Raw genomic sequence first — 27,351 nt, forward strand, 5'->3', positions numbered from 1 at the left:
GGGTGAGAGCTTGTGTGGAGGATCTCCATAAGGTGCGGGAGGGACGCACGGGGCAGAGCTATTGCTTCAAAACTGAAGCAGCGTGCGTGTCCTTTTTCCACCGCAGCCGCCATCTGGTTGTTGTTAGATGATGTCTGGAAGAGGATTCGTTTGTTAACGGTAATGAAATACCTCGGCTGCGTTGGTGATTGAACGGCGACGATGAGCAACGCGCAGCCGAGTAAGTGAGCGGGAGCGCGAGGGGAGCATGCACAGTGGCTGGCCGTCGTCAGCAGATAGCCCCGCCCCTTCACTCTAACCCCGCCCCTCTCGCTGGCTCCGCCCCCCTCCCCGGCCAAGATGGCGGCAGGCGGCTACGCAGACTTGAGGGAGAAACTCCAGTCGCCTCACCGCGAGAAGCAGCAACAGCAACAACAACAACAGCAGCAACAGCTGCCGCCACAGCCGCAGCGATCGGCCTCGGCGGCAGCGCCGTACGACGGCCGCAAGAGGAAACACGAGGCAGAGGGCGAGGCCGACCTGAGCGACGAGGAGTACCACAGCGACTACGACGACGAGCTGCTGGGAGAAGCCCGGCGGGTGAAGCAGGGCATCCGCCAGATGCGTCTCTTCACCGTCGATCAGTGCACGCAAATCGAGTCACAAATCGACGACGTGGTTTCCCGGGCCGAGAAGGGGATGTACCGCGATCACACGGTGGACCGTGCCCCTCTGCGCAACAAATACTTCTTCGGGGAAGGCTACACGTACGGCTCGCAGTTGGAAAAGCGAGGCCCCGGTCAGGAGCGTCTGTATCCCAAGGGAGATGTCGACGACATCCCTGAGTGGGTCCATGATCTGGTGATCAAGAAGCTGGTGGATCACCGCATTATCCCCGAGGGCTTCGTTAACAGCGCCGTCATCAACGACTACCAGCCGGGCGGCTGCATCGTCTCACACGTGGACCCCATCCACATCTTCGAGAGGCCCATCGTTTCCGTGTCCTTCTTCAGCGATTCAGCTCTCTGCTTCGGCTGCAAGTTCCAGTTCAAGCCGATTCGGGTGTCAGACCCCGTCTACTTCTTACCTGTTCGAAGAGGGAGTGTTACTGTGCTCAGGTAAGGATCTTAAATGTAGTAACATCACATTTATTTTATATGTCAAAGGTGAAGTTTCAAGTTCAACCTTTCATTACTCTGACCATGGTGAGTCGAACGTTGAAAGATTCGGTTGCCCGTTGTACGTGGAATCGAATAACACGAATTAAAACAAAACGTACTGTCAGGCAGCATGTAGAAAGAGAGAGACTTAACGTTCCAGGTCTAAGATCGCATCAGAATTTCCTGCGTTTTCTGTTTTATTTCAGATTTCCAGCACCCGCGTTCTTGATGTTTCAGAGCAAATGGACAGAACTTGCACATATTTTGCGCTTAGATAACATCAATTTATAATTTTCTGTTTCCTGTGTGAAGATTTCGGACTGTGGCAGTTATGAATTTTTGTAACCATTTAGCAGAATATAAATTGCCCAATCGTGCCTATTTGATAACGATTTCTGATTTATTCCCCTATTGCCATGTGGCTATTTCCTTTTTTGAATTTTCTACATGATAAACGATTTTCTAATTCAGAAGTACTTAATTGGCTAGAATTACCAATTGGGTTTGTATAAGGCAGAACAATGGTTGCAATGTTCTGAGCAAGTAAACTAGGAGTGTGTTTATATGGACTTCCAGAAGGCATTTGACAAGACCACAAAAGAAAAGCAGGAATGGTGCCTTGTGCCTTCTCTCTCATCCAATTCAATAGTCAATTTTATTTGTCACATACACATAAATGTGCAGTGAAATTAAAGATTACCCACAGTCCAACAATAAGAGCAATAAAAATAAGCAATAACACACACAATCATAAACCAACACCAAACAAAAAGAAACATCCATCACAGTGAGTCTCCTCCAGTCATCTCCTTACTCCTTGAATGAAGAAATTACTTCTCATCTCTGTCCCGATAGGCCAACTCTGTATTTTGAGCTGTACCCTTGGACTAGATACCTCAGCTGGAGGAAAGGTTAACTTTGTATCGACCTACAAAAAATGTATGTTTCAATAAAATCACCTCTGTCGTCTGGGCTCACAAGTATGAGCCCAGTCTGTTTATTCTTTCCTCTAAACATCACTCCTGTCTCAGAAATCAACCTTGCACTCCTAATATTGCAAGTAAATCCTTGGATATGGAAACCAGACCTGTTCTCAATATTGTTCACCTGGTCTCAGCAGGGCCCCGCATAATAGGAGCAAGGCAACTTTGCTCGCATATTCAAAGCTCCATGCGTAAAGGTCTTTGTACTGAAATAATCTAAAAGACATTTTGTGTATGCACTTTGTTTAGTGGTAGCATGACTGCAAAATATCCAAATGATGCGAGTCTAATTCGTGCATCAAGTGGTGTAGGCAGCGTTATAAAATTACAAAGATAGATACTTGGATTAATAAACAAATCAGCAAAACTGTTAAGTGGATTTCAACAGTTAAGTATGAGGTCATTCATTTGGATGGAAAAAAACACAGACGTGACTGTATAAAGTAAAAAGTTGGTTCAGTGGTTGTCCAAAAAATTGCTGAACTATAATAAAGTGAATGCTTAATGAAAAAGGTAATGTTAGCGTTTTATAACAAGAGCTGCAATATAAAGGCATGTAGTTTAAATCTCGGCAGTGTGACACTTTATTTAGACTATGTGGGTTGTGCTGGTTTGTGTTGTTTGGAAATAATGTATAGTAATACACCAATAATCTGACATTGCTGGACCGGTAGATTTTCTGGAATATTAAATGTTATTCCTGTGATAGCCCGGCACTGATTTCACCTTTCTACAAATCACACAAGTGATAAATTTTCTTGTGAACCTGGTGAGTTTAAAGTGAGCAAGAAAGATACAAACACTCCAGGCTTTGGCTGCGAACCTGCTCTGGCTCCGATCTTCCCAGAGTTCAGATCTCTGCTCTGAATGCACATTCAACCTACAATCCAGATCCCTGCCTTGGCCGCACTCCCGATCGCAGGCTTTGCTTTCACTCTGGCCTCCCTCTGCTCACATTCTGGACTAATGAGTAAGCCAGTTGCCGGATCATCGGAATTTCTGAGCTATCGAATGTCACGATATCATTAGAATTAATACAAGTTTACCAGGTTGTCAGCATGAGAAGCAATTGCATAACTACAGCTGCATTTGTTGATAATTATAGGATGACGTATTTGGAGAATTTGGATTTTAAAAGAAATAGATAAGATAAAAGATATTTCTGACTGTCATTTGAGATCAGGTGATATAACTAGGAGGGAGGTTAGAAAGTACTTTTTTCCACAAAATGTAGAAGGTGTGGATTCAATTAATTTTAAAAGAAAATAGATAAGATAAGAGAAGCGATGGATAGTGTTGGGATACATGTGTAGGAAAGAACTGCAGATGCTGGTTTAAATCGAAGGTAGACACAAAAGTTTGAAGAAAGGTCTCGACCCTAAACTTCATCGATTTCCTTCTCTCCAGATATGCTACCTGTCCCGCTAAGTTACTCCAGCATTTTGTGTCTAAGTGTGTTGGGATACATGTCAGCTATAATTTTATTGAACGGTTGTACAAGTTTATGGACCATATCGCTGTTTGCAAATTTAATGATCCTTGTCAGTGAGTGCAAGTTGAGCGAAAATGTGTATTGTGGTGTGCCACAAACAAATTTGGTCATATTTGCTATAGTTGTCTGCTAGGTAAAGATTTGAGGTGGTATGGAGAAAGGTAAAGATAAGCACTTGTTTTATGGGAAAGGAAGGTTAGCAGTTAGGGTGGTTTGATTAGCTAGTTGACAAAGGCAGTCCATGGGCTACCTATATTTCTCAAGGTGGGAGATAAAAGCACAAGAACGGAAAATAATCTGCACTCCTTAGTTTCTCTCAATCATTTAAAAAATACATTTGTAGGAATTATCCATATGATGGTGCTGAACAGCCATGAGTCACAGCACTTTTTCTCGTGGAGATTCTTCCAATGTGCTGCTAGATTGAGAGTTTCAGGTTGGGGCACCCGCAAATAGTGGTACTCCACTACACTTGCTGCTCTTGTCCTTGGTGATAGAGTTTACAGGTTGGACTGTGCGGTGTGGGGTCCCGAAGCAAATAGCTGCAGTAGAGTCGTGGTGCACTTGTGGTGGAGGGGTTGGTTATCCAGAATAATGGAAAAAATTACAGCCAAGCAGCAGGCTATCTGGCCCCTCATGCCTGCCCTGCCATTCAATAAGATCATAGCTGATCTATTGCCACTTTTCGGCATAGGTCCAATTTCCCCGAACTGCAGATGCTGGATTATGTTGCATTTAATTTTGTGGATTCAAAATTATGGATTAACTCAGCAGGTCAGGCAGCATCTCTGGAGAAAGCACTAAGCAGTGTTTAGGGTTGGAACCCTGTTTCAGACTGGAAGTAGAAGTCATCCCTAAATCCATTAGTATCTCAATCCATCCTGGATGGTGTTGCGCTTCTTGAGTAGTGTTGGGGCTGAACTCGTTGAGAGAAGTGGTCATTATCTGGCACTTGTGTGACCAGAATGTTACTTTGCAACTCAAATATGACTGTAGACTTGATGTCACTGAATGTAGGCATGGACTACTTCATTTTTTTTGACGAGCTCTAACCTTTGGACCTTATGGTGGAAGGAAGAACATTGTCAAAGTAGCTGAAGATTGTCAGGCCGGGGACATGATGCTCAGGGACTCCTGCAGGGGTATCCAGTTGTCGGGTCGATTTACTGCAACAATCTAGGCCCTTCTGCACTCTTTTGTACAGGATATGACTCCAACCATTGTTATAATGTCATTGATTTCAGTTGTGCCAGGGCTCTTTTATGCTACACTTAGTCAAGTGCTGATGTGATCTTAAGCTCAGTTGCTCTTGCCTCATTTCTTGGTGTTTGGTTTTTCATTCATGTTTAAGTTGCATTTCTTCTTTGTGTAATTGTTAATCAATATCTTGCTGTTAGATACTTGCTGTAAATATATCCCCTTATGTAGAAGATGGACACAAAATGTTGGAGTAACTGAGGAGCGAAAGAGTGGGTGATGTTTCGGGTCAAGACCCTTCTTCAGACTGAATCAGTCTGAAGAAGGGTATCAACCTGAAACATCACCCATTCCTTCTCTCCAGAGGTGCTGCCTGTCTCGCTGAGTTACTCCACCATTTTGTATCTATCTTCGATTTAAACCAGCATCTGCAGTTCTTTCCCATACCTTTATGTATTTATCTTCATCTTTACATTTACATTTTGTATATTTGCTGTTTGTTAAAATGTTTGGGTATTGAAATAGATACTTCATTTGCTGCTACGGATTTTCAGCAAACATTTTGACGTTTGGGCACTTGACAGTATATATGAATTAGAAATGTTTATTTAAAATATGCATCTTGAATGCTGGTATTTTTTTAAGCTGTGACATAGGCTTTAACATATGGTCTCACTTATTCTAGAATACCCTTATCCAAACAGAACACTACAATTCTTTTTCAATGCAAATCCTCTTTCTGAAATGTTTTGTTAGTACAGTATGAATTATGAATGATAGGATTGAAAGTAACAGAGTATTCTGTGGCTTAAATACTGCAGAAAATTAAGCTGGCACTTTTAAAATGTTTTCCTTAGCATGACCATACTTTACGAGGACTTTGCAAACTTTATTGTCGCTGTAGGAAGCTGAGGGTGATCTTTTGAAGGTGTATAAAATCATGAGGGGAATTGATAGGGAATGCACAGTCTTTAACCCAGAGTTGGGTAATCAAGAACCAGAGGACATAGGTTTAGTGAGAGGGGAAAGATGTTATGAACACGAGGTGTGACCTTTTTGTGACTTGCTGTATGACTCCATGTCCTGAAATTTATTTTGCACCCATGCCCATCATCCTCTCCAAATTGATGTCTTAAACAGGCAGTGCTCTCACTGTTATAATATCTGCCAAACATTTGTTACCTTTTCAATGTTTTCAATCTACTCTACTGTACTTGAGAATAGCAATGCAACATGGGTATGCTGTGGTGTGGTCACAATTGATTGTTAGGCAAGTAGAATAATTAGCAGGACCTTTGAATGGTTTCTGGAGGAGGGGGGATCAACAATAATAGCATCTTCCCGAGTGAAGTACACAATCGTTTTACTGGTAGATGTAATTGTCTGGAGGATATCCTGGTTTAAATTCACTTGAGTAATTCTGGTTTACCAGAAGCATTCTGTTCAATGAATGGGGGAGAATGGTTTTGATTTTTTGATCAATGCACTGAACCACATATGGGCTTGGTGGCTGAAGATGTGTCTTGGCTGGAGATTATCCATGTTTATCAACTGCAGAGCACACTCGATGAAAGGTAATTTGTGCAGTGCGCAGGATACCCTTGCTACTCTTAAATAGCTCAGTTTTATGGGAGATCGAAAGTGTGGAGAGAGGAACCGCGTGCATTCTCAGTTTCCTTCCATATCTTGAGCAGCTTTTCGACTATCTTGGAGCATAATGTGTTTTCCTCCTCTCATCAGCACCTTGTAAGGACATAACACAAGAAGGGTATTCTGCTTCTTGTACCTGCTGTATTCAATAAGATTCTCATTTCACCTTGTGCATTTTGCAGCATGCGCGCCATAAATCCTCGGCTTTTCTTATACAAGTAGTATCTGGGTAATGTAAGGGTTCCATTCCTCGGAAATGCCCGGAAGCCATTTTATCAATCTGTCAGAAATATCTGTTTTCTAGAGTAACTCATCGTATGTCTGCATTTGCTATAATTTCATTTCATTGAATAATCACCGTAACGCTACTCATAATTAAACTAATAGAAAATATACCATGTGGAAGCATTCAAGAATACCGTGAAACACATTACTGACTTGAAAAATGTTTTTTAAAATGGAAGGATTTGTGTGAAATTCAGATTTCTGTAAATCAAGTCATTTGTAACTTGGGGAATCTCTGTAGCCCGAAAAAATTTATTTGCTGATTTTTGAATATTTTGTTTTGAACTCTTAGAGAATATTGGTCCAGAGATTATCATTTAAATATTCTTATCTTAATCTGCTGTGATTGCATGCTTTCTTTGGCTACACCTGTATAAGAAATGCAGCTGCCTGGATACATCCAAGATATTCAAGATTTAATAGTTGTCGTTCTATTTAAATCAGTTTTTCCTCCTACATTTCACACATTAGACTTTATCTGCTCCTTTCATTTTGCCCACTCAGTTAAAATATTTGAGCTCTTCAGTTTCTTCTATCTTTGCATTGTCACCAAACTTGGATATGTTACATTTAGTCTCTTCATCAAAATCATGAACATAGATTATAAATAAACTGAACACCACCTCAGATCTGTGATTGTTTACTGCTCGTCAACCGGAACATTTTATCTGTTACACTACTTTCTGTCATTCTTTCCATTCCCAACCAATAAGCTGATATATTTTTGGTTTCTTTTCATTTAGGATCTTTTGCATTTTGTAATGGATACAAAGATACTAGATACTTGATATTCACTAGCTCCTGCTAGTAAAATCTTCAAAAGACAATTTTCTTTTGTGAATTCGTTAACTACCTAATCATATTATGAATTTTATGGTCTGTTTTATCACTTAATAATGGCATCCAGCAAATTTCCAATGACTGATATTAACTTTCTTGTAGAAAAAGGATTTCAGGTCCTGAAATGTCACCCATCTTTTCCTCCAGAGATGCAGCTGGATCCACTGAGTAACTTCAGCACTCTGTGTCTATCTTTGGTATTAAAACAACATCTGCAATTCTTTCAAGATCTTAATTTTCTTAGTTCCCTTGTTTCTAGAATAGGTATTTTCCATCCCACTAGGTATTCCTTTACAGAATCTGTAGAATTTTGGTAACTAGGCAGGTACAGTGGCGCAGCGGTAGAGTTGCTGCCTTACAGTGCCAGAGACCCAGGTTCGATCATGCCTGCAGGTGCTATATATATATGGAGTTTGTACATTTTCCCTGTGACCGCGTGGGTTTTCGCCGGGTCCTCTGGTCTCCCCCCACACTCCAAAGGTGTGCAGGTTTGTAGGTTAATTGGCTTTTGTAAAAATTGTAAATTGGCCCTAGTGTGTATTAGAGTGCAATTGTATGGGGTGATCAGTGGTCGGCGTGGACCAAAGGGCCTGTCTCTATGCTGTATCTCTAAAGTCACCTCTTTTGAGGACATTTGTTGTAGGCAAATAGGTGCATTACTTTGAGTACTTTGTCTCTAGTGATAGTAATTGCTTTTACATTTCCATTGATATTGGCCCCATTGTAACTTACTATTTTGTTAAGTTCTTAGTGTCTACAATGATGATGAATACAAAGTATTTGTTTCTGCTCTTTCCTTAATTGGCAATCTTAATTACCATCTCAACTTCCCTGGGGCCAACAGATTTTTTTTTTGTGGTGATTTTTACAATCTATTTTTATTTTTTATTCTCATGGTCTAGTTTTTCTATCTTATTTTATAAATGTCTTTTGGTTTCTAAAATGGTTCTCTTAAATCTGTAACTACTTTGGTTGACAAGGTTTCTTTATCCATCAGGTTGCCAATAGAATAAGTATTTCTTGAGAATTGGAAACTTTTGAAATATCTTCTACTGTTTATCTGCTGTCATATTTTTAATTTTGTGATCCATTTTAACTAATACCCTCAGTGTTTTATAACTGTTTTTATTTAAGATCGCCCCTAGTTTCTGAAGTGTGAAATTCTTTCCCATTATTGCTTTTTTCTCCACACGGCCTTTTAATCTGCAGGATTGCACTTTTTCCCTGTTTCATGTGGAAGATATTCTAAAATTGTTGAAATCTGAAATGCTAACAATCTAAAATAAAAGCAGAAAATGGTGGAGAAACACTGCAGATCAGGTAGTACTGTAACTGTGGAGGGAGAAATTTGCATCGTTTAGAACTTAATCTGAACTGAGAAAAAGTGTGATTTACAGAGGGGCCAAATGGAATGTCTTTAACAGGGTGTACACCAAGATTATTCACATAGCACATTGTTGTTGATACAAGAGGGCGTCGAATGCTTGTTAATAGTAACCGATCTATCTAGAGGAGTGTAAATAAATGGAAATGAAGAAGGGTGGGTGTGGGGGGGGAGGGGGGACTAATGTTTGAATTGAGATGTCAAACAGTTATGGGAAATCTGGAATAAAAGTGCATGCTGGAAATACTGTTTAGTTGGCATCTATGCAAAATGAATAACTTACGGGTGTTTGACATTACTATGGAACAGGCTATATGAAAAGCTAGTTATTTGAAATTGTTGAATTTCCTATAGAATCCCAAAGAATGCAATGTGTCTGGATGACAAGTAGCTGTTTGAGTCCAAATTCAAGAATTAAAAATACCAGTGACTTGTTGCTACACCTGCAAAGATAATTTGGGTCCCTGGATGATAGGTAGGGAAGGCAGTTTATGGTGCACATCCTGTGGGCCTGTTCCCTGATTAAGTCCACAATGTATTGTTCTCTGAAATTCTCAAATGCATTTAATGAACTTATCTTTAAAGCATAATTTGTCAATTTTGATTTCCTTTTCTATTCTTTACAAGCCTTTGTGCATATTTTCACATTATCTTACAATGTTGAAGGAGACCACCTGGCTCACATTCTATGCTACTCTCGGGGCTGTCCCACATTTGTTTCCTATTCTCAAATGCCTATGAACTCCATACTGACTCTCCTACCACTCTTCCACACTGGGTAATTTACAGGAACCAATTAACTTACCAACCATTAATGAATTCCTTTCTCAAATATCATTTTCCAAGCAGCATGTTCAGTTCACATTTGTTTGACCTTGTGTCCATTAGCCAGTAGCTCAGGTAGTAATCTCCTTGCTAATTTAACTGCTTGCATGCCTTCAGCAAGCCTCCTTCAACCCCTGTTGGCCCAGTCCTTCTTCCTTCTAATGTCCTGTCCAGAGGAACTGTCCTTGATCCTGGATAGACACAAAATGCTGGAGTAACTCAGCAGGGCAGGCGGCATCTCTGGAGAAGGAAGGGGTGATGTTTAAGGTCGAGACCCATCTTCAGACGAGTCCTGTCACCATTTAAGAATCACATTCTTTGATATTTAACTGTGAAATCAGGGGAACGGATGTTGTTGACTGTAATCACAGTCCCTCACCTCAGTAGCATTATTCCGTCCAACTTTTCTGCCTCTCCCCTGTCTCACAATCACCATTTTCCCAGCCAGGAAATGAATAAAGTTCTGTACGCTCGTGATTTGGTTGGTTTACTTGTCCTCCCTTGCTTTCTTTTACACAGCCGAAAAGACCCTCGTAAAAATTGATCAAATTCAAAATATGAAGCTCCTTCGTTACTATATCCAGGGGTATTTCTACCTGCCTCACACAGTCGCGCCATCCTTTCCCTTAACATTGGATTCATTTAAACTACTTTGTAATGTAGGAAATGTGTTTCTTTCTCAGAGTAAAGAGTCCAGGTAAATTTCTTTCTGATTTGTTGTGGTCCACAGCATGGAGTCCCAACAGTTCTGAGCTCTGCGCTGGTGATATTTTCTGAAGATTAAAAGTTGTGGGCAACTTACTTATTTCCAACAACTTCCACCTGCCCTTTAATCTGTACGTTGCTTTATTTTTGAACATTTGTTGGTTATTTTTAAATAATTGAATCCAGACTGCTCCAAACACAAACAACATTGTCCCATTTTAAACTTGGCCATTCTCTTGTCTTTATGCATTTGAGTCACAGACAGGCGAGTCATCAGCATAGAAACGGACCTTTCAGCACAGCTTGTCCATGCTGACCACAGTGCCCCATCTAAGATAATCCCATTTGCCCCACATCCATCTATACCCTTTCTATCTGTGTATCTGTCCAAGTGTTTTTTAAATGTTGTTATGGTACCTGTCTCAACTACCTCCTTTGGCAGTTTATTTCATATACCCACTTTACAGGGTTTTTTCCCTGTTTTAAACGGCCACATTACTGGAAAAGCATTCACCTGCCACTTGGTTTAGTTTTAGATTGTTGTTTAATTTTAAACTGGCACAGATTTTACAATGGAAGGCTAAATGATCTCTGAAGTTACTAATGCCACAGTTTACATAAAATTACAAGTAAAACCTTGTTTTCAGCTGTCCTAGTATTACTGCATACCAATGTTTTGTATGGTCTCTGCAGTTCCTGTTTTATATATTTCCTCTGATCTTTTTAATAAAGGGTTTGAAATTCTTTCAAGGGAAAGATTTATTTTATTGGGCTTGTCCATTTGTTTTGGTTACTAGTCTTTCTGATAAGTGCTGGGAGTAAATACAGCCAACTTCTGATTTCATTGTCTTCGCCAACAATGAAACATTCTTTTCCTTGTATTATTTTTGCAGAAACCCCTAGCAATTTTAATGTGAATAAATCACCAGATCCAGACAAAATATATGTATCCCAGGCTCTTAAATGAGCAATGTGTAGGCTCCTAGCTATAATTTCTCATTTCACTTTGGCTACGATCATGGTATCGGGGGATTAGAAGAATTCTGATGTGTCAACATTAAGAAAGGAGAAAGGAACACTTCACAAGTCAGTGTATCAACAGCAATGGCCAAGTTATTGGGAAACATATTCAGAGTGACAACATTGAATTTTTCGGCAGGTAACAAGGGTCGTTTATGGAATTGCTGGATGTGTTCCTCCATTGTTGTAATAGGAAAGAATGGGGGGGGGAGCTGGAATTTTGCTGGATGGGCCTACTAATAGTGATTCTTACTAATTTTGTAGGATCTGAAAGGAAGAATTGAGTATGGATGTATATAACTGATAGCCTAGTAAAGATCTTTGGTGGATTATTTGATCTGAACATTGACTACTTGGACAGTAAACTTGTAAAACTACTGAAAAGTTTCATCTCTTCAATATGATTCTCTGGAACATTACATTGTATCTAAAAATGTGCAAAAAAGAAAAATACACACATATTACCAAGTCATTGACAATGTGCTGGCTGGCAGTACATTTATTGAGCTTTTTTGAAACACACAAAAATTGATGCCGTGTAATGGCATGAATTGACTTTTACTGGTTTTGTGAACTTTATGTACAGGTCAAATTTATATCATAGTCATCAGGGCAATAATGGTAATGTTTTAAATTCCTATATACGTACATTCAAGGCTGTTGTCTGAACAAGATTTCTGTTCTAGGGAGTAATGTTTGTATTTGTAATCTATGCCTGTTACACATTCTTAAATCTAGATAATAGAAATAAATAACTCAAATCCTGGGTTGGTTAAAAATTTTAACTAGCAAAGCGATGGAAATTGCTAAATATTTGGATTAGGAGAGGTTGGCAGGGGTTTCTAAGAGGAAGGAGTCTTGGTGTAATTTTCATGGTACAACTGAATTCTGATTTACTTTTTATTCCAAAGCAGCTTATATATCACTATTTCTATAATGTTCTTGATATAAATGGATGTTTTCTAGGTAGAAAATATTTGATTAAAGGAACCAGCTGCTACCCATAGTCACGCGGTGATTTATTTCAAGCGGGTATCTATTCTAGGATCTTTCACATGGCCATTAGCCAATTCTCTAGTATTTCAGGAGTCCCACAATAAAAAAAACAGAAAACACCCTTGGATCTGGTACAGAAATGCCAAAACTGGTCAGTGGTGAAAGTGTCGAAGGATTTTTAAGCAATAATAATCACAGTATAATCTTTTGTAAAGATTGTGATGGACAAAATAGAGTAATCTATGAGAAATGAGATTGAGTGTGGACTGGTTGGGGAAGAGAGGTGGATTATGACAAAAATAAAAAGCATTGAGAAATATTTCAAACTGATCGATAGAATCTGTCAGAAACGTATCTTGTAAAAAAGCAAGAACAAATAAGCTAGTAATGACATCATGGGTGAATAAATAAGTACAAGTTAATCAAAATATGATGTACTGCCTTTTGGGGGAAAAGCTATTGCTTCACTCCTTTGGTGCAAAGCACATTTGAACAAGAATCTGGTAAGAAATTCCAGGACATTTATACTATTGCTTTAGTGTTTTTCTAGCCAAATGCTGCTTCCTTTTTTAAAATTTACAATTAATCTCAAATTTTGAAATGGAATCTGACTTTTCCAAGCTTTTGAATAAAGCATCTCTGTGATTTCTATTTAATGACTGTCTAGTGTAATATTTCTGATATGCTCATGGAAAATTGTTTAAATGCTTATCCTTGACTTGATATTCTTTGTGAGTGGATTGAGATGTCCCAAGGTTATTTGGAGTGTCAGTATTTATAAAAAGGATAGTTCTTGGTGGTCTATAATAGTGAAAACGGATCTAATGATTTATTAATATTTGAAGAGGGGAGGGGGGGAAGCAGGAATCGCTGAAAGGTTTGCCATTTATAAGAGAAGATAAATACAAAGAGCTGGAGTAACTCAGCAGGTCACAGCATCTCTGGAGAAATGCCATAGGTGACGTTTCAGGTTGGGACCCTTCAGATGTTTGAAGAAGGGTCTCGACCTGACACCTCACCTCTTCCTTTTCTCCAAAGATGCTGTCTAACACACTGAGCTATTAGCTGCTTTTTTACACTCCATACTCTCTTTCCTGCACTGTAATTATTGGATAATTTAGTTTCCCAAAAGTAGATAAATGCCTGACCAGTATGATCATTAACTATTCAGATAAGAACAATCTGATTTAATCCTGTTCTTAGTTAGAGAGCATAATTAAGCATGAATAAAAGTGATGCAGGTGAGTGCAGGATTAGCATCCTGTGATTGTCTGTGCAACTGACAGTCATTGTCCACATGCTGCCCACATTTGGAAAGGGTTTTCTTCAGTCTGACCTGAAACGTCACCCCTCCAGAGATGCTGTCTGTCCCGCTGAGTTACTCCAGCATTTTGTGTCTATCTTTGAAAAGGGTTTTACGGAGAGAGAGGATGAAGTTTGTAAACTATCATTTTTCTTTTGATGATTAATGCTCTATTTAATTGTAATCTAGTTAGCAAGAGTGAAATTATTGATTACTCAAGTCATGGTTTTGAAAGTTTAATTTTTAAACTCTTGGTGTTGCTCAGTGAAGGTGATTGGCAGCATTCTGCAATGATCTTGCATTCTGCTTGGCAAGCAGCAGTTCAAAGAAAGTTTTTTTTTAACGTGTATTTAAAATATGCCTTTTGGTAAATATATTTAAGGTGTTGGGCAGAATCTATGCTTCTACTGTTTGTGATATATTAAGTTTTCTGTGTTCAAACGTTACAGGTAACAGTCACATACAGTCTCTTTGCATTTGATTTGGCATTGCGGTATTATCCTGAGTAATGATGTAATGAGCAAATGTAGCTAAGAAGAAACAAGGACTACAGTTAATTTCTAAAATGAACCGGGTTTAATTTTTAAAACTGTTTGAAGACAGAGTTTTCTATTTGCCTATTTTGCCTTCTAAATTGTTAGTAAACTAGAGTCAGACTTGTATCTTACTGTTTGCAACTTCTTGATTATTTTTCTTGCAGTTATACTTTCAGTTATACTAGCTGCCAGTTTTCAGGACTCTCAAATCCCCCAGCACCCTTTCAAACCACTTTTTTCCTGTTGTAGAATGACATCTTTTCTTCCAGCCCCTGGATGTAGAGTTCTATTGGAGAGCAGTGACTTTGAACTAATTTGGTTATAAGGTGAAATCCCTGGACTTATAGTTTAAGTTACACATGCTTACCACAAAGCAACATTCTGTGGGGGAAAAAGTTCAAAGCAAACATTTTTGTGGCTTTCAAACAAAAATTGGGATACTTTAGCACAGATACCTTGGATTATCTTTTTGGGACAATGATTCTTGGATTTCCACTTTTTTTAGATTATATGTGAAATGTGCATTTCCAATGTACGTTTTCCTGTGACACAGAATACAAATTGGCACTGGCTGCAGGGTTAAAAGAGCACCAGTAGCACTTAAAGATTTTAACATGCTGAGACTGAACAAAACAAGATTTACTAGACCGCCAGCTGTGCTCTGCTTAATTGTTGCCTAGTTGAAATGGGTGACTAGGCTGAGACACTAATTTTAGTGGAAAGAACCATTCAACCATTCCATTACTTTGTATGTGTTTATTTAACAAATGTGCACCATTGTGCAATTCAAAACTGAAGTCATACTCTTTTAATCAGCCTGAAATTTTTTGCGAAATTTTTATGGCCCGGTGTCGTATCTAGGATTTTGTCCAGCAGTTGTATACTGTATTTTATAGGACATCACAAGAAATGGCAAGACCTATTACACCCGATGCACCCCAGTTCCATGAGATGTGACTCTCTTCCTACAATGTGACCTGTCCTGTTGAGTTTTTCCACCTTTTTCCATTTTGGCTTTACATTTCCAGCCACTGCAATTTTTTTTTAAAAGTCTACCTTTATTGCTACATTGCTGTGAAGACCCTTTGGAACAGCTCATTGTTACTATCCTGTAGTAATTATTCCACTGAGTTTTGTGATATTTCTGTCGTATTTAAATCTGGAAACTCTCTGCAAGAGAGTTACCGCCATGCCCATCAATGCCCGGATAACATTCCCGCAAATACCATCCTGCATCTGGGAAGGAGAGAAATGGTGGACTAACCCCTCGCCTCGTAACTCATGCTCACTGAACGCAGCCAGGGACTGGGATATGTGTGTTGACTTAGGCCAGAGACTCACCTTCCCAGTTGAAATCGCAGCTACCAACCTGTGACCAGACCTTGTCCTCTGGTCCAACTCCTGTCGGTGTGTTTTCATCATTGAGCTGATTGTCCCCTGGAAGGAGGCTGTGGACGAGGCATACAAAAGGAAAAGGCTGAGATATTCCAACCTTGCAGTTGAAGCAGAAGAGCGAGGTTGGAATGTAAAAGTGCGTCCAGTGGAGGTGGGGTTTGTAGCCAGTTCCACCGCAAGGCTCCTGAGGGAAGTAGGAGTCAGAGGGCAGGCCCAAAGGAAAGCAACCAAAGAATTTGCCAAAGCCGCCGAACGGAGCAGTCGCTGGCTGTTGCTGAAAAGAAGAGATGGTGTCTGGGCTGCCATGTGACCATCTGGAGGCTAACCATAAGACACACGCCCAGGTCGGAACACCCTGTGGTGGGCCTGCCTCGACTGAGGGTGTCTTGTGATAAAAGGTCGTAGCACCAGTGACGTTGAGGTACACAACTGAAGATGTGTCTGAATGGTAGCAACATCACCTAGTGGTCATCCCCTAGAACAACACCATGCAAGTCAATTGTGGTGCAAAACTTCAGTGATTGTAACAGCTAGTCATACTAATCAATCTGGAATTTTTACTCATATCAAATCATTTCATCATGAGAACCGTCTGATAAGGCCTATCAGATTCTAAGCACTGGAAGTCCTTCCTCGGCATCATCATGGGGTATCCTTGCTTCACATTGCGATTCCAAAAAACTGCCTGTCCCCACCTTGTAGTGAGCGATTAGGTATACATTACATCTTGACCTAGTCGGCAACACTTAATGAATAAAACATAGATGGATAAACAGTTAATCTGCTGTGATGGTTAGGGAAGGAATGTTGACTAGGTCATCATAAGAACTGCTTTGCTGTTAGTTCTACAAGTGTTCTAAAATACAATTATACATGAGCAGTAGCTCCATTTAATGTGTCACCTAAAAGATGGCACATCTGATAGGCGAGTGCTCTTTCATCCAAGAGTGATATTTTAATTCAAAATCTAGGTGATATGATGCAGCTTTAACAATGTTTAACTTTGAATATGGAAATTCACATTTGCTGATATATTATCCTATTATTTTAGGAAATATCTTGAACTTGTTTGAGCTCCACAAAACACTTGTGGATGACCCTGTAACTTTTTTTTAGATGGTTTTGGATTTGACTGCAGTATTTTCAGACGTGCAATGGGAAGAGCTTTGTAATTCACCAATCTGTGGCAGTTCCAGTTAGTTAACACCAGAGGGCAAAACAGATGTGTATCATGCAGTTAAACCATATTAAGGTTACAGCACTTAACATAATTTGGACTTTTTTAAAGGTTTCGTTTTTCCATGGTCTCTGATGCATTATATGCAAAAGGAGAACAAATTCTGTCCCAGTGATTGCATGCCATTCCTTGACATTTCTGTGCCAATTCAGCAGACCAAAAAGTAGATCAAAGTTCTTATTGTAAATGTTGTAAAGTTGAGAATTTGGTTCAAGTGAAATTCCGGAAAGGTGGTCTAGTAATTTGTTCAATTCATTTATGCCTGACTAATGTGTACTTATTGTCATCAGGAACCCGAGTGACCTGGGTCACACAGCAAAAGGGGTAGGCCAAATTGGGCTGCAAAAGGGCTGAACCATATTGTATTTGGATCTAGTTTAATGAACAGTGTTAAAAGAGCACCTATCCCTACCCTTTCACCCATGCTTTCAACCAGGGTCCTAACACCCCTAACCAGGTGAGGCAGTGATTCATGTGCAGCGCATCCAGTCTAGTCTATTGTGCTTGCAATGTGGCCCTTTTCTACTTCAAGATAGACCCCATGACTGTTTTGCCAAGTACATGCACTCTGTCCATAACGGCCATCTCGAACTTCTAGTGGCATGCCATTTCAGCTCCTCTACCCTTTCCACACTGATCTGGTTATCCTTGGCCTTTTCCATTACCAGGATGAGGCCCAACATAAACTAGAATGCTACCTCATATACTGCCTGGGTAGTCTACAACCCAATGGTATAAACATTGAATTTTCCAATTTAGGGTAACCAGCACCGTTGTTCCTTTTTTCACCTTCTGATTCACTCATTTTGTCCTCCTTCACAAACCTGCTTTCCCCAGTGGGTCTCGTATCTCTTGCAGTGATTCCACCATCCCTCCCTTACCTGGTTCCCCTTAGCACCTTGCTAATTTATCAGATTCTAGCATCTGCAGCCCTTTGTTGCCTTAACTTATCCAATCTGTCTCTACTGTGCCTCTTTCTGACCAACATTCACCTTCTCTCCAGTTCCACCTATCGCCAGCTGGCTTCTTCCTCACCATTCTTCATATTGGCTATATCATCTACACTCCTGGTTCTGATGCAAGGTCTCGACCCAAAATGTAAACTCTCCCTTTGTCTCCAAGATGCTGCTTGGCCACCAAGACGGCATATGTCACTGAGTTTCTCCAGCAGTTTGGGGTTTTTTTGCTCTCCCAAAAGATATGTATTATCGCCTCAATTCAGTGTACTTATTAACCATTTTATTCATAGGCATAAGCCAGATAGCTTTGATTACCTGTTAAAAAAAAGAAAATGTTATATCATAAACATTAATTATATACATCTGTGGTAAATGCATTTTGGTACAGTGAAGTGAGTCCATTTCCATTGGAAAACCTGGAAGTTGTGGAGGTTGAAAGAAACTTGGGCTAACTCTGGTCTCTTCTATCCAGAGGACTTGTATACAAGGAGATGGAGGTAGCGCAATGGCTTTACAAAAAAAAATTTGGACCCAAACAGACGCACCATGTTCTGATCAGTGTATCACTGCTTTTGAAGGAAATATGACTGCTTTGGGAGTCTAAATTTATCTAGATTGAATGGGAGGAGATTTTATGGGTATTATATTGTTGCATTCTAAAGAATAGAGAACATAATGCAAAAGATTTTTGATATTTTCAGTATGTTGAGGAACCCAAGGAAGATAATTAGGAATCCAGGTGCAGTGCTGGGTGTCTCAAATGTGAAGTTGGGGAAAACCTGCATTGAGGGGTGATAGTTGTAGTTTAGAATTCTTCTGCTAATGACAGTTGTTACTGGTTCAGTTTCTAATTTTGTGAGGATTTTAACCTGGAAAATGGGGGTTATCTGTATAAGCAGATATATGGAGTTTGGTCATAAATCGGCCATTACTTATTGAATGGCAGATTGGAGATTTTATCAGATGTGAACTTGCTGGCTGAAAGTGTGTATAATTAGTGGCAACTTTGGTCTGTATTGATTTGAGTGCAAATCAGATTTTATTTTTGTGATCTCCGATTTATGCTGTCATAATGTATAATTTCTAAAGATGCTTGAAAGAGAATTGCAGCAATACTTGTAGAAATTGGGAATAACCTGCTTCTTTCATCATTGCTCAGAGTTGAGAGTCAAGAGTGTTTAATTGTTTGATATACTGACAATGGAACAATTAAATTATTATTCTCAGCAGTGTAACAGGCCTGAAAGCACAGAACTCAATAGATAACATGATAAACTAAATTAAAATTATTTATTTAAGCATCAGTTTTTTTTAAAGCTGACGTCTTTAGCGCAATCAAGAAGGGTCATTTTCATGAGACAGTGCAACCAAGACACTTTTGTGGTGAATTGGTGGACATCGCTAAGTCCATCATCGGTACTGATCTCCCTGCCATCGAAGAGATCTACAGTAGGTGCTGCCTCAAATGCAGCCAGCATCAAGGATCCACACTACCCCGGCCATGCCCTCATTTCACTCTCACCATCAAGTGAACCAAGGTAGTATAGTCTGAAAACTGATGCCAAACCAGCCTGTAGTGCAACCAGTCAATGTGCTCTTTACTGTACACTTATAACAGTTCAAATGCATATTAGTATAAGAATATAAAATGTGGAATTATAATGGGATAAGATGATTGTTGCCAAACCAACTGGCTATACAAGTTGTTTTGATTTAAAGTATGTTGAGCGGCATAGCTTGAACTAGCCACAAGAGCTCGGAATGCTGAGCCACCAAGTGTGATGGTTCCTTCTACATACAGGAAGAAAACACAGAAACCTAGATGCACTACAGGATGAAAAGAGGGTTGGGGGTGGGGGGCTGAAGATTTTCACATTTCTGTGAAGGTGGTAAGACGTGCTAAGATAGTTTTTTTTTTAACTTGCTAATGTAGTTTTGTCAATTGAGGAATTGAGTATGAAGCCAATGATATGCTGAACCTTTTATAGTTGTGGTTAGATCTTGAATTTTGTGTTCTGATCATCTCACTCGAGGAATTTGAAGATGACTTTTGCTATAATGACACAGGAGCCTTGAAACCAGGGAAGTGGGCCTGTCTCTTCAGAGAGGAAATATGAGGGGGGGAAAATGAGCAATTCAACCTAGGGACATTTTGATGAAATACATAAGGAGAAATCATTGCTGTTAGGGTGCAAGGTCCATTCAGGATACGAGTTCTATATTTAGATAGCACTAGCAGTTTCCAGACTCCTATACCACCTTGGTTCACTTGATGGTAATAGGACCGGAACATGCTGCCAAGTGGTATGTATGTGCTGGCTGTTTGCAAATTAGCCAGGGTTCATCTGCTTCAAATGCTGTTCCTGTCGCTTTGTGTGGCATTATACTCTTGGAGGATGTAATACCATCAAAAGATTTCAGCAGAACAACAAAATTTGGCACTGCCTCATTTAGGCATCTATCAAACCTATCAAGGACCCTGAATGCTTCTGGATTTCCTGACATTCGGGGATGTTCAAAAGCTATAAAAATTAAATGAAACGTGTATTTGAAAATTAAAACCAACTTTGTAATTTGGATAAACTTCTTGGCTGAAATTTATTTTCCACTGCTATTCCTCCACTGAAATATACCACCTGGAAGCCAGTTATCCCTTCCACAGAGTTTGTCAATAACCAGATTTTAATTGTTCACATCCCAAGTACTTTATACCTTTGTACGTAGCTTCACTGACAGGCTGTGATTTCATGAGCTACTGTGCATCAGTATCGTCTTGCTTGTTTGTGTACTTCTCATATGCTTGATTTCACTTGATTTGTTATTTTATTGAGAACTAAGTTATTGGATGTGAAATTGGTTTGCAAGTGATGGCAATAAGTGATACAGGGCTCGCCGCAGTGGTACACTTCCAACTTTTTAATTTATGACCCAAATATGTGATATAAAAATAAATATGTTTTAACATCTCATAATTTGTTTTACCCCTATACCCTTTGCTGGAGAAGCAGCTATTTGCTTTTACTACACTAAAACTGCTCACTTGTGGCCTACACAAAATGCTATGATTTTATTTATGGCTGATGTATTACTCATAATTAATTTAGTAACAATTAAATTCTGCTCATCTGCAGGGCTAACCAATATGCACCCTAGTATTCTGTGTGCCAATTTAGCCATTTTTTGAGCTGATTAATATAGTTGGATCTACTGACTTGACATTTTTCTTTTCCAGTGATTATGCAGCAGATGAAATCACTCATTGCATTCGACCACAAGACATCAGGGAGCGAAGAGCAGTTATCATACTCCGAAAGTAAGAGTTTATCATTCTTTGATGTAGTAGCTGTAATATTAATCGGTTTCTTCCATGTGGTTGTGTTTTTTCACTTATAATAATAATAATAATGCATTACATTTATATAGCGCTTTTCAAACACTCAAAGACGCTTTACAGGGATTACTAGAACATAGAGAAGAAAATAAATAGATAAATAAGTAAACGAACAGAAAAAGGAGACAGAAGGTGAGGTGACGGTCAGTGGTTGAAGGCAGTGCTGAACAGGTGAGACTTCAGTGATGTTTTGAATGTGGTGAGTGAGGAGGAGTCTCTGACGGTTTGGGGTAGTGAGTTCCAGAGGGTGGGAGCAGCGATGGAGAAAGCCCTGTCCCCCCAGGATCTGAGTTTGGTCCGGATTGGGGGGGGGGGGGGCAGGAGGTTGGCAGCAGCAGAGCGGAGGGTGGAGGTGGGAGTGTATCTGTGGAGGAGGTCAGTCAGGTAGGATGGGGCCAGGTTATGGAGGGCTTTGTAGGTCATGAGGAGGATTTTGTACTGGATTCTCTGGGGGATGGGGAGCCAGTGGAGCTTGTAAAGGACGGGGGTGATATGTTCACGGATCGGGGAGTGGGTGAGGAGACGGGCAGCGGAGTTTTGAATGTATTGAAGTTTACTGATGATTTTTGAGGGTGAGCCATAGAGGAGGCTGTTGCAGTAGTCCAGGCGGGAGGTGATGAAGGCGTGGATGAGGGTTTCTGCAGCTGTGGAGGAGAGGGATGGACGGAGACGGGCGATGTTTTTGAGGTGGAAGAAGGCTGTCTTGGTGATGTGTTTGTCAAAGGAGAGGGTTTGATCAAAGATGATTCCAAGATTCCGGATGTGAGGGGAGGTGGATACTGGGAGACCATCAATATTGAGGATGAAGTTTTGGGTGGATTTGGTGAGCGTTTTTGGACCAATGATGATGATTTCGGATTTGTTGCAGTTGAGTTTGAGGAAATTTGATTGAAGCCAAGATTTTATTTCAGTGATGCAGTTTGTCAATGTAGAGTGTGTGGTGGTGGAGATTGACTTGGTGGAGATGAGGAGCTGGATATCATCGGCGAAGCAGTGGAAGTTGAGACCATGACGGCGGATTAATTGACCAAGGGGGAACAGGTAGAGGATGAAGAGGAGGGGGCCAAGGACTGAGCCTTGGGGGACACCTTGGGGGAGGGGAGCGGTGGGGGATTTACAGTTGTTAATGGAGATGAACTGGTGCCTGTCGGAGAGGTAAGATTTGATCCAGGATAGGGCTGTGCCGGTGATGTTAAAGGAGGTTTCAAGTCGGGTGAGGAGAATGGAGTGATTTATGGAAAGTCCTTTTTCAGCATAGACACAAAATGCTGGAATGACTCAGCGCAACAGGCAGCATCTCTGGATAGAAGGAATGATAAAAGGGTCTCGATCCAAAACGTCACCCATTCCTTCTAACCAAATATGATGCCTGTCCCGCTGAGTCAGAAAATGTTAAAATTTCTGATAGGAGAATGAATTCCATCTGCTCTAATCATTAGACTGGGAGTGGAGTTCACTGTTGTTATTTGGAAAGAGAATAAATGGCCGAGATTTTGTTTGCTATACATCTACATGTATTGCAGATGCTGGAACTCTTGCTGGCAGATGCTGTCCATCCCGCTGAGGTACTCCAGCATTCTATGTCTAGAATCCTGAGAATACGGGTCAGGCAGTGAGATTGTAGACAAAATCAAAATTAACATTTCAGGTCAATGACGTTGCAAATAGATTATTTTTTAGACTCTGGCAATTAGACATGAGACAGCAGCAAATAATTTGTATATCCTTTTCTTTCTCATTATTCAGTGTCTTGTTTCCTTCAGTTTCTGTATCGTACATTGCCTGCAATGCTGTCTTGTACACAGCTGCGTAAATCACCTGAGATTTGACCTGTTCATGTTTTATGTATTTGTTATATTTTTCCACTTTTCATTTAAACTAATTCCCAGTCTGTCTAGTTGCTTATGAAGGTCCCATGTGATTAATACAAAGATGTGCTGAAAAAGCAGCATCGGTAATATTTGTAAGTTGTATTTATGCATTTGTGTTGTGGTAGGATTTACTAGACTTGTAAAATGTATTTTTTTTCCTCCAATAGAACAAGGACAGATGCACCGCGTTTGGAATCAAAGTCATTAACTAGCTCAGTGTTACCGGTACACATATCCAACAGACAGTTGAATAGTGACCGATATCAAGCATTACTGAAACAGAAAAGGTCTCATCGGAAGGCTGATCCAGATGCTGCACACAGGTAGGTTGGAAGGGAGATTGTGGAGGGTTGGGGGAAGCTGGGAAATTGTATGGTACTTGGATGTTTACCTAGATTCAGATTAGTTTGTTGTCAAATACGCCCAGGCACAATGAAATTTCTTGTTTGCTTGAAGCTCGCAGAGTAAATGATCTACACAATAAAGATAAATTAAATGAGTGCAAAACAGCAGAATGGTGCGTAGATTCTTGTGCAAAAAAAACTTGTAATGGTGGAATAATCAAATGAGGTAGAGTTAGGAGTTTGTGAGGGGCCTCTGGAGAAATGGGTATGAAAGAGGTTTTCAGGAGTCTGAATGCAGAGTGGAATAAGTGGTTCTTAAATCTGGATATGATGTCCTATATTATCTTCCAGAGGTAGGGAAGTGAAATGGAAGTGGCTGGTGTGGTTGGTATCCATGTGGTAACAAAGGAATTTTGGTGTATCTTTGCATTGAGTGGAATGTTACTGATATACAAACTAGATACAGAACTAGTGAAAGATTACTAATCCCTCGAACATTCTTGGTGTATTTTAAAGCAGTTGAAGTACCGTCAGTTATTTATAGCTTAAAGACATTCTGAAAAGTGTGGTAAAATATATGACCGTCTAATAAATTTATTGAAGAATAAAGCTTTAGGAGAGTGCCACCAAGTTCCCACCAATCTGTACGGTTTAATAAGGGACGCACCCGTTGATGGTCTGCGGAGAGATCATAAAGTCCTAGTCATATAACACGGAAACAGACCCTTCCAGGGTGGCACGGTTGTGCAGCGGTAGAGTTGCTGCCTTACAACGGCAGAGACCCGGGTTCGATTCTGACTACAGTTACTGTCTGTACCGAGTTTGTATGTTCTCCCTGTGACCGCATGGGTTTTCCATGGGTGCTCCTATTTCCTACCAAACTCCAAAGGCCTACAGATTTGTACGTCAATTGGTATAAATTATTAATTGTCCCTAGTGTGTAGGATAGTGATGGCGTGCTGGGATTGCTGGTCGGTGTGGACTCGGTGGGCCCAAGGGCCTGTTTTTGTGCTGTATCACTAAACTAAATTCGACTTGTGTCAACTTGTGATAACTAATAAATAACAATTAAATGTGTTGGCTCTTTGAACACTTGGCATTGATGTGTTGTGTGACAAAAATTAACTGCGGTCCCATTGTTTCCTTTTCAAAGGCCTAGGATTTTAGAAATGGACAAGGAGGAGAATCGACGATCTGTGATTTTACCAAAACACCGCAGGAGGAGTGACTGTGCCGCAGAAAATTACTGGCGGAAAACGCACGATTGTGCAGATGATGAAGACGATGAGGGTGGTGAAGGTGGAGTAGCAGGTAGTCCAGTCCGAAAAGTAAAAATGCGACGCCACTGATTGGAGAAAGAATAAAAGTAGACTTTAACTTGAAGGCTGAAGGACAAGATATGCACTACTCATTTCTAAAGGGGACATCTCAACATTGACATTCAGATTCAAAGAGGATGTTTAAAAAAAAAAAAAAACGCTCTTTAAAATGGAAGGATTTTATTAAACTCGTTGAGGGTGAAAGTGGCAGGAGAAACTGTTATGTTGCAGCCAGATGGCCTCTGTTTCATTCTACCTTTGTTATCGGGTAATGTTGTATAGCCTATTTTCCCCTCTTTTGTTTTATGTATTTAAAGCCCAAAATAACTCGCACAGCTCAGTGTGTTAAAGCAAATTGTTTAAAAATATATATTATTTTTTTTTAACTACATTCTTTTGAAATGAGAAGCAGCCAGAGTATCATGGTATCATATGCGCTTCTTCGAACTTCAGCGCTTCCAATATTAGGGTTGCACATTTTGGAAAGTTCCCAAATCTATGTTAAATATATTGTTGCAGAAGAACTCTTTCTGAGTCATTTTTGTTTCCACATAGGGGGAGAAAAACACACGTGTGTTGGCTTGTAACAAAGTTGTACAGTTCTAGAAAAACAAAACAAAGTTTAATGTAAGCAAAAGAATGAGTTATGTAAATGAAAATAGGTATTTTATGTAAAAAAAACAAAAAAAGTTTTAATTTGGGTAACTGTCAGAAAGAGAGTTTGCCTGTCAGCAGGACCTTTGACCTGGATGCTTGCTTTTTTCTTGTACAAATGCTAAATTTGATTAAATGCAAAGAGCATCACTTTAACTTGAGTGTAATGTCTAAATTCTTGGATGGGGGGGGGGGGGGGGGGGGAGAGAGAAAGAGAGAGATCAGTAATAATATGAACAGTCTTTAAACTGACTCAATCCCTGTGAAAATTTCAGATGTTACAATAAGAATTACATTAGGAAATATATAACGGTCATGCAGCATCTGTGTGGAGAGAAACAAGTTAGATTAGATGATATTACCACCGCAGTTGCTGCTTGTATTTCCAGCATTTTGTTTTCTTAAGATTCTGACGTAGTGACTCGCTCGCTCAAAAACTGATTTTGAAAAAGAACCCACGGATTAAAAAGGTTACGTCCCCTTTTTTTAAATAGTTAAACCCTTATCCTTCGCTTGGGAAATAGTTTAGGATTCTTTTACCTCTGGTTCACAGCGGAATTAAGTTAGTATGTTTTGGACGCTGATAGAGTGCAGGATATGGGTATACAATGATGGCTCAGATGGATAGCCTGCTGACACTCACTCTGATTAACGACATGTTAATCCCTTTTTAAAGTTTGTCGGTTAAGTGGATGTTAAGAAAATTGAGATTAATGTTTCATTTCATGATTAGTATTTCATTTTATATTAATTGCTTCCTGGGAGTATAATATTTGCCATTATGCAAAATAAGTAATGTTTGCTTAGTTTAATTGTGCTTGCCTTTACATAGTTACTAATGTGTGAGTAAAGCAACTTATTAATTGCATAGGTGTCATAAACTTACAGATATAATATTATTTAACAGTACAGCACAAGAACAAGCCCTGCAGCCCACAGTGTTTGTGCCAAACATGATGCCAAGGCAATATCTTATTTACCTGCACTTAATCCATATCTCTCCCTTCCCTGCATATCTATATGTCTATCCAAAAGCCTCTTAAATGCCATGAACATATCTGCTTCAACTACCAACTCCACAGCAGATTCTAGTCATGCGCCACCCTTTGTGTAGAAAAAGTTGCCCCTCATATCTCCTTTAAACTTTGCCTGCTCACCTTACAGTTATGCCCTATGGTATTTGATTATCCCATCCTTAGAAAAAGGTTCTAACTGTCTGCCTTTCATAATTTTATATACTTTTATCAGGTCTCCTTGCAACCTCCAGCATTTCAGAGACAACAGTCCAAGTGCGTCCAACCTGTCCATTTAGTTAATACCCCCCATTAAAATCCATGCATCATTTCTGGTTAACCACCTTACACCCTTTCCAAAGCCTCCACATCTTTTCTGTGTTGAGGTGACCAGAATTGTGCGCAGCCTAACCAAAGTCCTATAAAGCTTCATCTTCCTCAGACTTCCTGACTCAATGCCCTGATCTATAAAAGCAAGCATACAGGTCCATAATTGATTTTTCCGGCAACTGATGATCTGGTACCTCTAGGCCGCACAAAGTTATGAGAGCGCATTTGAAATCCCCCAAAATGTGGTGCCTAGGCCGGGTGAAGCGGCTGATCTCGACCTCATCGGGACTTCTACGGCCAATCAGCAGGTCAAATTTGCCCTCCGGCAGCCGAGGATCTGGAACTCTGGCCTGGCCAGAGCAAGTGGATCAATTCCCATAGACAATTTCGCTGGCTGGCATCTCGGTTGCCTGGTGGCTGAGGCGGATCATTCCTGTATCGTTCGACTCCTGGAGACCTGCACCGTGCAGGTTTCACTGTAAA

At 40.1% G+C, this 27,351-nt stretch overlaps 1 protein-coding gene across 1 annotated transcript; it reads left to right on the forward strand.

Annotated features, from left to right (window-relative positions):
• Positions 1-25,681, forward strand: alkbh5 (alkB homolog 5, RNA demethylase). Its single transcript, XM_078417751.1, has 4 exons — positions 1-1,097; positions 21,179-21,259; positions 23,376-23,531; positions 24,706-25,681. Exons 1-4 carry the CDS (start codon positions 340-342, stop codon positions 24,899-24,901), a joined length of 1,191 nt encoding a protein of 396 aa, XP_078273877.1. The 5' UTR covers positions 1-339; the 3' UTR covers positions 24,902-25,681.
• The last annotated feature ends 1,670 nt before the right edge of the window (positions 25,682-27,351 follow it).

The sequence above is a fragment of the Rhinoraja longicauda genome, chromosome 21, assembly GCF_053455715.1.
Source record: "Rhinoraja longicauda isolate Sanriku21f chromosome 21, sRhiLon1.1, whole genome shotgun sequence".
In the NCBI taxonomy this organism is placed as follows: domain Eukaryota; kingdom Metazoa; phylum Chordata; class Chondrichthyes; order Rajiformes; family Arhynchobatidae; genus Rhinoraja; species Rhinoraja longicauda.

What these genes read in the sequence shown, in the direction of transcription:
- alkbh5 (XM_078417751.1), top strand. Translation starts at nt 340, where the DNA reads ATGGCGGCAGGCGGCTACGCAGACTTGAGGGAGAAACTCCAGTCGCCT. An exon ending in GGGAGTGTTACTGTGCTCAG is followed by an intron (nt 1,098 to 21,178) that starts GTAAGGATCTTA and finishes TTTCTTTTCCAG; the next exon opens with TGATTATGCAGCAGATGAAA. An exon ending in GATCCAGATGCTGCACACAG is followed by an intron (nt 23,532 to 24,705) that starts GTAGGTTGGAAG and finishes TCCTTTTCAAAG; the next exon opens with GCCTAGGATTTTAGAAATGG.